This window comes from Ustilaginoidea virens, chromosome 5 (assembly GCF_000687475.1).
Source record: "Ustilaginoidea virens chromosome 5, complete sequence".
In the NCBI taxonomy this organism is placed as follows: domain Eukaryota; kingdom Fungi; phylum Ascomycota; class Sordariomycetes; order Hypocreales; family Clavicipitaceae; genus Ustilaginoidea; species Ustilaginoidea virens.
The window spans coordinates 4781051-4791984 of NC_057320.1; the positions used below are offsets into that span (position 1 = coordinate 4781051).

Genomic DNA, 10934 nt, shown 5'->3' on the forward strand with positions numbered 1-10934 from the left:
TTCGCCATGTGCAAGAGAACGCTGGAGATGTTGGCGCTGCGAGACCCGCAGTAAAACTTCTTGGTCAAATCAGGCTGGGCGCAACTCTAACTCTCAACCCCACTTGGGAAAAGCTTCAGTTGAAGCTGGGTCATCACCACCAGCCTCTACAAAGACCGACCGGTCTGTCAGCTCCCGCAACGACAGCGCATTGATTCCCTGTGACGGCGAGGCGAGTCTTTTTCGACATCTCAACAAGTACACCGTCCTTTTTACCCGACCTCCAACGACAACCAGGCGCGGCGGCGCGTGCTGGTAGCCATAAGCAGCCAGCCCAGCCTGTTTGTCAACACCGCCAACGCCCCGACTGTTTCGACACACCTACCTAGGCAGCCGCCTACTTTGGTAGCTAGGTAGCCGGACGCAAGTCTGGATAGGCTTTTGCCATGCGTCACAGCCCACGGGTCGCTATCGAGCCGAGTCCGGCAATTGGAGGTCCCCTGGACAGAACTCCGTAACCCGGCCGCGTAGCCACGAAAAGCTGTGCCGGCAAACTCAAGGTCGCACATGTCGCCATCACTGCGCGGCGTGGCAAACATGGGCCGGCAAATTTTTTTTTTTTTTTTTGCCCGCCCCAACGGGATACAAAGACGAATGCGCCGCCCTGGCTAAGAGACGACGAAAGATCAATCCCACGCATTGCTCTGCCTCCTCTTTTTTTTTTTTTTTCCCGCCCATGACGGGGACGAGCCCTACGACACTGCCCGTTTGAAATACCGATTTTCCGAAAGCATCCAAGCACGTGAAAGTGCCGGCCGAGCACTTTTATTGCTTCCTTTGGGGACTGCCTCTCCGAGAGTCTGGGAACCATTGCAACGGCACTGTTTTTGATAAAAAAGAAAGAAAGAAAGAAAGAAAGAAAGAAAGAAAAATCGCGGCTCGACCATGAAGGCGGCAGCCGTCTTGTCGGCTGTGGCGGCAGCGGCCGCTGCCATGTCATACGACGGTCACAAGGTGTTCCGGGTTCCTGTGCTCGACGACGGCACCCAGGCCAACACGGTCATCAACGAGCTGGGCCTCGAGGTGTGGCAGCCAGCCTCCAAGGAGGGCGCCTTTGCCGATGTCGAGGTTCCCCGGGACAAGCTGGCTGCGTTTGCAGCGGCGATGAAGGGCCAGAAGCTGGAAACCATGCACGAGAACCTGGGGGCCTCGATTGCCAAGGAGGCCGCTTTCCAGACCTATGCTGGTAGGTTTCGATTTCCATGCATATGTGCGCATGTGCCATGCGTATCGGTCTCGCATCATGGCTTGGCCGAGCTTGGCTGACTCCAGGCACCCTTTGACAGAGGGTTCGTCCAATCTCTCCACCTGGTTCGAGTCGTACCACCCGTATCAGGACCACGTCCAGTGGATGAGGGACATGGCGTGGAGATACCCGAACCGAACCAGGGTCGTCACCTCTGGCAAAAGCCACGCCGGCAGCCCCATCTACGGGTTGCACATGTTCGGCGCGAGCGGGGGCGGCAGACGACCTGCCGTTGTCTTTCACGGGACGCTCCACGCTCGCGAGTGGATCGTTTCCATGGTCAGTGCAAAACCTCGTCGAGAGCAGGACCCGCGCGTTTTGTAGTCATTCTCGCACGTACGCGGCCAGGACTGACGACGCATGCTCAACCACCACCGCAGACACTCGAGTACATGGCCCACGAGTTCATCACCAAGTACAGCACCAACAAGGCCCTCAAGTCCTTCTTGAACAGGCACGACCTGTACCTGTTTCCCATTGTCAACGTCGACGGTTAGTCACCCCCCACTCCCCCCCCCTTCCCCCGGTGACGTCGGCCGCCCTCGTGGAAGAGACGCTGAGAAAACATCTAGGCTTCCGGTACAGCCAGACGAGCGCCCGGCTGTGGCGCAAGACCCGCGGCCCCACCGTGGGATCCCCCTGCGTCGGGACGGACCTGAACCGAAACTGGCCGTACAAGTGGAGGGGGGTGGCATCATCTTCCACAAACCCCTGCGACGAGACGTTCCGCGGCACGCGGCCCGGCGACACGACGGAAATAAAGGCCCTCACGGCCTTCCTAAAGGACCTCAAGAGCAAGCAGGGCGTCAAGATGTACATTGACTGGCACTCGTACTCGCAGCTCTTCATGCTCCGTAAGTGAAGAACCCCGTCCCTGACTGCTGACTGGGTTCCCCCCCGCCCCCCCCCCCCCCGGGGACGAAAGAACGCCGGCCGTGATGCTGAAACGCTGACGCCGACACCCCCCCCCCCCCACTGCCAGCGTACGCATATACTTGCAGGGAGCGGGCCGAAAACCACGACACGCTCGTGTCCCTCGCACGCGGCGCGTCCAAGGCCATCCGCGCCATCAACGGAACCTTCTTCGACGTTGGCACAATCTGCGAAAAGCTCTACAGGAGCTCGGGCACCTCTGCCGACTGGGCCAAGGATGTCCTCAAGGCAGACTACGTCTTTAGCGTCGAGCTGCGCGACAACGGTCTGTACGGATTCGTCTTGCCGCCGGAGGAAATCATCCCGTCCGGGAACGAGGCCTTTGCGGCAGCCATGTACCTTTTCGAGAACGCGCGTTAGAACGAGGATTGCGTGCGTGTGTGTGTGTGCGCCGGAGTGGGGGGAGGGTGTTGCTGGATCGTAGCGTTTGCATTGGGAGGTTCGTCAAAAGGGGGGGAAGGGGGAAAGGAGGTGAAGCCAGGCCGTCCTGGTGGATCGATTAATACAGCGATAATCAGCTAGAAATAGGATGCATTGACAGCTTCTTTTCGGTCGCCAGTTGAGGTTGGCTTACGGCGGCCCTTTTTCAAGTAGAACTTGTTTGCAGTGTTTCTCAATTATACCGAGTTTTCTTTATTGTTCGGCCTCAAACACAGCGTACGCGAGACACGGCGGCACCATCACGGTCTCTTGGGGTTCAGGCAGGGGCAGCCGAGATTAACAACAGCCTTTGTTTGTACCAGGGAAACTTTGCCATCGGATTTGCTCCTTGGTGACTGTGACGGGAGGATGGGCACGTTGAGCAGCAGAGCACACACACCCAAGGTTTCAGAGCAATCTCAAGGCGGGCGCGTCACGTCCGCGAGCGGCGTCGGGATTCAAAGGAAAAATGGCTGCCTGGCGCCGTATTGCATTGGAAATATCAGAGCAGGATCCGCCCGCCTGAGCCGAATACGCCACCAGGGCTTGCCCCCCGCGCACTAGCACAGTCTTCAGCTGAGAAACCGTAGAGGAGCCTCGGTCGCATGAGCTGGATTTTCACCCGGGAAGGCAACCCACGAGCCGAGCAGCCAGTGCCGTCACCCCGTCATACACGCACTCGTGCCACAGCCCACAGGATCGCATCGCGCCGCGGGGGCCGATCGGAAGCGGCCGCCCTAGCTTTCCGAGATGAAGATTTCCTTGTACCTGTGCGTGGCCTCCACAACCGCGTTGCAAAGGGAGTAATCTGCCACGGTTGGGGGGGGCGAGTTAGCCGGCTGCGCAGCATGCGCTGTTGGACGAATAGGCTGCGACTTGCCGACGCTTGGCCCCAGGTCGCGGGAGCTGAGGACTTTGACGGTGAGATTGGGCGTCACTTTGCCGATAATCTGGACGGCATTGCCGTTGGTCAGATGGGCGTCCTGCGGGCGGGTTAGTACATATGACGAGCGTGACCCTGGTTTGCCAGCGCGGCGGGGTAAAGGAGCCCTCTCGAGGCCCGGGGACCGCGGAAGAACGGGGTTTGGAGGAGTCTACCGACCCGGTTGAGAGCCACGGTGACGACGCCGTCGGAATCAATCGTCGCCTCGTCGCCGCGAAGCTGCGTGACCTTGCCGACAATGGTGACGACCCGGCCCTGGAAGCTGTCGAGGTACGCCGAGGTGACGCGTGGCGAGGACAGCTGCTCCGCCATGGCTGCAAAACGTGCGACGAGGTGCGGCAATCAGGGACGGGAGGGATGGATGGATGGCCCGGGCTCCTATGAGACGATTGCGGGTCGCAGAAAAGTACGGTATGGCAATTCCGATCTTTTTTTTTGTCCTCGGGTTGCCGAGCGTAGGGGATAACCAGAGTGCACGCCTTTTTTATTTTTTTGGTTGATTCGACGTCGACGTCGACGCGAACGACAGGCGACGACGCCCCAGGCGTACAGACGCGTTCGGCGAACCGCGACGCCACGTGATCGGCACGACACACACGTGACTATGATCTGATGCTGGGAGGGGGTCTCAAGTGAGACAAAGGACGCCTGCGCCGCGCAACGGGTCCGGCGCCGAAGAAGGGCGGTGCTGTTTGATTTGCAGATGCGTCTCGACGAAAACGGGCCGTTTTGGAATAATGCGATACCTCGATGCGATGTGGCGAGGTCACGCCATGCCCGTCTTTCCTGTTGGCCCGGCCGGACAGCCTAGGAAACACACAGCTCGCACATGGGCGCACCCCCAATACGTGACGTCACGGTGGAGGGGGGGAGACGGATGAAGCGCAAAGTACAGAGGAGTCTCTGTGGACAATCTCTCGGTTTGAGAGTAGTGGGACGACAGTGCCTCAACGACGAGTCTGGTCGGTCTCTCTCTCTCTCTCTCTCTCTCTCTCTCTACGCGCTCGCGCACGTGCTGTTTGCCCCATGCTCGCCAACCCCCGTCGTAATGACGGATCCATTCTTTCTTGTTCGTTTCGGGACAGCAATGCGGCCGGAGGGTCATCCGGCAGCCAATCAAGCTGGATCCGGCGCGGCACGGGGTGTCACAGCATGTGTGTTGCCCTTTCGACGCCCCTCGCGGCTTATGCTCGGGGGTGGGGGGCGGGCGACGGACGGGTTCTGTGGAAGAATCCGTCGTTCGTTTGGCTCGGGTCGAATCTGCTCATGCTTCCGCGCACTGTCGCTGCTCTTGTGCCAAAGGGCCCTGAATGTTTCTGCGGGAAGGGTTGCCCGCGGTTGAGGGGGGAGAGTTCGGACCAAAACCTCCGGGGGGTTGACGACTTGATCTTTTGGTATGTTGGGTTACTTCGTGGTACGCTGCGGTAAGGAGAGAAGGCAAGGATCGGTTCCGTTCCGTCATCTAGGGAATATCTGTAGCCGAGTTTTGACGGGAGAGGTTCCCAAGTCTGGGTCCAGGGAGCGGCATACGGCGCCTGTGTCTGTTCTGTCTGGGGTGGGCGGGGGGGGGCGCTGCCAGAGCGAGCACGACCACGATGGATGCAGCCGCATAGAGCAGCCCCGAGCCCACGCCAAGCACGCTCGCGTTGGATCCACCGGCGGACATCCAGCTTGCACGCCAAAAAGTCTATGGAAAACACAGACGGGGTTCCTGTCAGCCTGCAATGGATGGCGGCGAGCTGAGACGCCCCAAGGGGCTAAGCGGCCTCAACCTGGAGCCGTTGTGGCCTCTTGTTGGATGGCGGATGGCGAATACTCGGGGCACGTTTGAGTCGGGTTCCGGAAGTTGCTTCCGTCGAGCTTCGTTCTGGTCGGACAGGTTTGTTTCGTCTGTTTCGTTTGTTTCGTCTGTTTCGTTTGCTTGAAAAAACAAGTTGGCCAACAGCAACGGCGGCAGAGAACGGGCATGGAGCCTTCCCCGAGAGGCTGAAAGCATGGCGCTGTGCCAGTCCTGTTTGAGTGTCAGAAAAGCTTGATTGCTTGGATGAATGCGGAGTTCATCTCACCCCCAGCTTCCCACTCTCGTAACCCCAAGTTGCACAGTGTTGCCAATCGTCGTCACATTTTTCAACATTACGTTCCGAGAAAATGACAGACGCCCTACGACGCCCCTACGCCTACGCCATACGCCTACGCCTTGCGCCATACAACCATGCGCCCATATGCCCATATGCCCATACGCCAGACGCCAGACGCCAGGCCGTCTTCTCCCCTCCCTCCCGTTCCCCTCCAACCAACCCGCAACGCCAGTCGACAACGCAACGGACCAGACTCCAAGGCACTTTTTCCGGCTTCGTATAAAAGCCCAAAGTGAACCTGCTCCCCCCCCTCTACCCCGGGACACGCGAGCCATCCAAATGAGCCAAACCATCGGGTCTTGGTCTTGTCGAAACCCGATCGCAGGGAATATAGTCCCAGCCGCTGAATACCTGAAAAAGGAAAAAAAAAAAAAAAAAAAAAAAAAAAAAAAAAAAAAAAAACCCTCCAGAGTTTGCAGACCAGGGGGCCCCTATCTTGCGAAACTCTTTTCATACATACTCCAGGCCCGGTTGCAGCTCCCTCTCCCAACTGTCACCCGGATGGTTTGCTCCTGGCCCTGCGCAGCACTTTGCCCAGCTCCAGCTCGTTGCCCAGCACCTCGCCCGGCAACTCTGGTTTCTCGCGTTTGGCCAGTCAATCTTTGAATTTGATGATTGCCATTCACCAGTTGCCAAGTGGCGGCATATCGCATCCGACAAAGGGGGGACTTGCTGATGGTTCCCAGCGGTCAAGATAATCGGAGACGAGTATCCCAAGTTCCAAGTTGAGCCAAGAGTGAAAACGTTGTATTGCACAAAATGTCGACAACCGAGCTTCTGGTGGGCCAAATGGCAGGTCCGAGTTCAGATGCCAACGACCCGCTGCTTCTCAACGCCAACGCTGGCTCGTTTATAGATTTCGACCACGAGGTTTCAAAAACAATGTATCCCGATCCGCCTCAGGGACCCCCCGATCATTACGTGGCAATGGGCGCCGACATGTTTGCAATGCACGACTACTCTCTACCGGACTTCAATGCCGCGCTCAACGCAACCGCAAGCATGCCCGACATGGTGGACAGTGACACGATATCATCAACCCTCCTGTCGCCCGACAGCCAACCAAAAGAACACGCGAAAAAGGTAAACGAGAGAAAATACAAGAGTAGAAAGACGACCAAGCAGAAGGCGTCCGTGGACTCGTCGGCCGAGAAGCCGGACAAGTCCCCGCCCAAAACAAGACGTCAACCAAAGCGTGAGGCGGCAGCCAAAACGGTCAAGACGAAAGAACCGACTCCGAGACCGAGCCGACGGGAGCGGTCCTTGGAACGAAACAGAGTAGCGGCTTCCAAATGCCGCAAACGAAAGAAGGCGTGGACCGAAAAACTCGAGGAGAAGAAGTCGGGTTTGGAGGCGATGCACAACGAGCTTCAGGCCAGATATTTCAGCCTCCTTCAGGAGTCGTCGCAGCTGAAGAATCACCTCATAAGCCACGCTGGATGCCACGACCCCAACATCGACGTCTGGATCAACAACGAGGCTTCCAAATACGTTCGCAGGCTGAGTGGCGAAGCTCCGCAACGGCCGGCAAGCATGCGGTCTCTACCAAGCCTAGGTCAGTCTGAACGGGACGGGATGGCTTCTCGAGCGCGCCCCCCGCCCTCCCCCCTGATGAAACGTGCGCGAATGACGGTGTACTGTTGCTAAACGTTTTTCATGCAGACAACTCTCTATGGAACTCATCCACAAACAGCCAGTACACCATGGGATCCGAAAACACGCCGACACCCGAGGATGGTGAAGATTCCAACAGCGAGGTTTTGGTCGACGATCATGATTTTGACAACGAGCTCGACGACAAACTGTTCTGACGGCTCCTGTGGGTATTCTCGACATGCCGGCGCTTGGAAGACGACTTGGAAGACGCCACACGAAAGCGCCCACGAGATACACTCCCAAGTCTTGGCGGTATAAAAGAGCATTCAAGTTTCAAGACACTGACGGTGCATTGCTGACGGTGCATTGCTGGCTTGATGGTGGGAGGAACCGGCTCCAGGGCACAGAGAAAAACAACCGTCCCCCGCGCCTCCCCCCCCCCCCCCCCCCTTCACAAGGGAAAAAAAAAACAGAGAAAAACAAAGACGGGGTGGGACAGAAAGTTAAAAGGAAAGTGTTGTTTTCTCGGCAATGTTTGCTACTGTAGGGAGTACAGACAGGGTGGGATGGCCCGCGGTCCGGAGGGCTCTTGGTGTTTCGAAAAGTCAGGTAAACTTACCCAAAGCCGGCATATCAGTAGATTGACCCGGGAATGTCGGGACAGGAACATGAGACGGAACATGGGACGGATCATGAGACGCGTTTGCGTGGTGGCCATGACTCCCCATGTGCGCTAGCAAAGTCTTGCGACGGGGTCTGGCCTGATCAGTGCTCCATTCGACTGAATGTTTTTGGACTGCATGTTTTCAACGGGCGCCGCATACATGCGTTTCTATTCCGGGCTGCTATCCCCCAGGGATACAGCCATGGCATAAGCGAAGAATCGCGTCGAGAAGAAACTTGGCTCTAGGGTGTACGTACCAGCCCATAGCAATCAAAGTTGACTGCCGCGCGGCAACGGCGAGATGACGGAGGCTCTGCGAAATCAAAGCTCTTCCTCAAAACCAAGCAACTCTCCGTAAAACCCCCCAGCGACGCATATTCCGGTGCCGTTTTCGGCATATAAAAGTCACTGGTCCGTGGGCTTCAGTCGTCTCGTGTTGACATTGAGTTGGGATGCAGGAGAGGAATCCGGCGGAGTGGTGAGGCACGGCTTTGCCCCCCGTCTGCCGGGCAGAATGATATGAATTCATGAACTAGGTGAGATTTGCGTGAATGGGGGTTTCCGCCGCCCCTGAACAGGACGGCGGGACAGCACTGGGAAGCGGGCGAAGAGGCGGGATGCCGGCTGGGTGATGTGGTGTCGTTCCTGCTGCAGCATGCCGGAAGAAGCCAGCCGATGGCGGCAGAATCCAGCAGATTGATGATGCCAGCAGAACGCCAGCCGATGCCCCAGGCCAGCATCTTGATCCGTCTGCACCTGGCCGCACCTCGCACACCTCGCGCACCTCGCTCAGGCACAGCTTGGGCTTCGCGCAGGCGTACAGGCGGCAACCTGCAGCCAGGCCACCAACCAGCAGCTTCAGCCACCCACACCTGCATGCAGCAAGCTCAGTTGACCCTGTCACCACCAAGCCGCGGCGCGGCAGATGGCCTGCGTCTCGCCTGGAGACTGCCTGTGCCGTTATTTATTGCAGACGAAGCCCCACGGCGTCCCGTCCGCCTTGGGTATCTTTTCCATGGCGACTTGGACTCGACCTCCTGCCGCCCGCCCGCCATCGCCACAACGCTGCAGAAAAAAGACGAGAGAAGGACGAGACAGAGACGAGACAGAGACGAGGCAGAGACGGCAGCGCCGGACAACGAGCCCCCTCTCGACTTGCCAATGCCGGCCTCGGTCGCGACCAAAACGGCCCAGAAGCCAGTCAGCAAGCCTCAGCAGGCCCAGCAGAACCAGGCCGAGACCGATGACAAGACCATCGAGGACTTCCTCGGCGTCCTGGGCAAGTTCGCAGCCGGGGAAGGGTTCCAGAGAATCAAGCGGCTGGACCAGGAAAACGAGAGCCTCAGAAGAAACATCGAATCGCTCCGAGACGCAAAGGACACCTATCTCCAAGAGTTCCTCGACAGGTACATGAAATGGGATTCCGACCGCAAAAGCTACGATGCGCGGATAGCCGAGCACGAGAGGCAGCGCGAGCGGCATATTCAGGAGAGCAGAACGGCCAGCGAGGCGCTCGCCGCAGAGGGAAGGAGGGTCAGGGAGCTCGAGGCGGAGATGGAGAAGCAGGACCAGCGCATCCTGCAGCTTGCCGAGGAGGCCAACAACAAGGTCGAGGAGATTGCGCGGTTGGAGAATGCCAACCAGGCACAGGCGGACCAGCTGGGGCGAGACAAGGAGCTGGCCGAGCAGGCCGAGGCCAACCTGGAGGCGCTCACGGCCCAGCTCAAGACGACGTTTGAGGATTTCGTCGGCGCCAAGAAGTCGCTCGAGTCTATGCGATCCTTTCTTGCCGAGCTGCCCTCGTTGGAAGACACGAGGCCGCAAATGTCGGTGACGCAACGACGCCCACAGTCGCACACTTTTTTTCTTCTTCTCTTTACCTTGTTCTTTCCCCCCCCTCTCTTCCTTCTCACTCGCCAAGAATGCCGTGGCCCCTGACTCGTCTCTAGATCCGAAGCATTGGAATCGCTGTTTCAGAGCGCGCTGCAATCGTTCCGGTTCGCCTTGGGCCATGACTTGGATCCGGAGCAGCTCGAAAACAGCCGACCAAGCGTCAGGAACCACGCCATGCCGTCGCCCTCGCTGCCGCTGCCGGCGACAAACTCGCCCGCCGCGAAGCAAATGAGGGTGGCGACCGGCCTCATGGCATGCGGGCAGGCCCTCGTCACGCACATATTCAGGCCGTCGTGGCTGACGCTCGACGGCGAGCTCGACGACGTGCTGCGCCTCGTGGCCGAATCGCGCCCGGACCAAGAGGCCTTCTTCCGGGCCGTCTCGCTCAACACGCTGCCCGAGGAGCAGGCGGCCAACCAGGAAAAGAGCATCAGCAACGTCGTGCTCGAGGTGTCCGGGTCGCTCAGCATGTGGGTGCGGGAGAGCAAGCGGCAGAGGTTCGCCTCCATGCTGCAAGACGTGTGCCGCCAGGCATGCGAGAGCTGGGCCCTGATACAAAAGACGCACGAGAGGATCTGGCCGAGCCTGACGTTTGACATGCCCGAGGACTGGAGGGCGCTTCCGGCCCTGTCGGTGGAGACGGCCGCCGCCAACGGCGAGGCCGACGGCGCCGCTTCCGCTTCCGCTTCCGGCGGCCTCCCCGAGTGCGGCGCGCCGGTCCTGTCGGAAGCCGACGTGGCGAGGGTGGTTTGGCCGACGTTTCTTGTGGCCGAGTCGCTGTACGCCGACGAGGGCGGAGACGGCGCACTGCCCGACCTGCTGGTGCACCACGGCTACGTCATGACGCACGCGCAGATGGAGAGGGCCGAGACGGAGATTTCCCAAAGGGCGGCTCGGAGGATGAGGCGTTCGGTGTCGGCGGCCCAGGGGAGACGGCGCAGTTCGGCGGCGTTTTTGCCACAGGGCGACGCAAAGGGATCAGGAGCCAAGTGAGGAAGCCCAAGCCCCTGTCTGGAAACAAACTGCCCGGGAGCACGCACACGAGAGTTATTTCATTTTATT

General features: G+C 59.0%; 4 protein-coding genes across 4 annotated transcripts; 3 read left to right on the forward strand and 1 right to left on the reverse strand.

Annotated features, from left to right (window-relative positions):
* Positions 1-924: 924 nt before the first annotated feature.
* Positions 925-2578, forward strand: UV8b_07015 (uncharacterized protein; the record flags this gene model as incomplete). The annotated part of the gene is made up of 5 exons (XM_043144512.1): positions 925-1225; positions 1326-1564; positions 1666-1777; positions 1858-2139; positions 2268-2578. 5 exons carry the CDS (start codon positions 925-927, stop codon positions 2576-2578), a joined length of 1245 nt encoding a protein of 414 aa, XP_043000447.1.
* A 797-nt stretch (positions 2579-3375) lies between these two features.
* UV8b_07016 (uncharacterized protein) lies at positions 3376-3893 on the reverse strand (the record flags this gene model as incomplete). Its single annotated transcript, XM_043144513.1, has 3 exons — positions 3376-3446; positions 3519-3621; positions 3741-3893. The coding sequence occupies 3 exons, from the start codon at positions 3891-3893 to the stop codon at positions 3376-3378; spliced, it is 327 nt and encodes a 108-aa protein (XP_043000448.1).
* Positions 3894-6478: 2585 nt separating this feature from the next.
* UV8b_07017 (uncharacterized protein) lies at positions 6479-7530 on the forward strand (the record flags this gene model as incomplete). Its single annotated transcript, XM_043144514.1, has 2 exons — positions 6479-7274; positions 7382-7530. The coding sequence occupies 2 exons, from the start codon at positions 6479-6481 to the stop codon at positions 7528-7530; spliced, it is 945 nt and encodes a 314-aa protein (XP_043000449.1).
* A 1610-nt stretch (positions 7531-9140) lies between these two features.
* UV8b_07018 (uncharacterized protein) lies at positions 9141-10865 on the forward strand (the record flags this gene model as incomplete). Its single annotated transcript, XM_043144515.1, has 2 exons — positions 9141-9805; positions 9929-10865. The coding sequence occupies 2 exons, from the start codon at positions 9141-9143 to the stop codon at positions 10863-10865; spliced, it is 1602 nt and encodes a 533-aa protein (XP_043000450.1).
* Between the last annotated feature and the right edge of the window lie 69 nt (positions 10866-10934).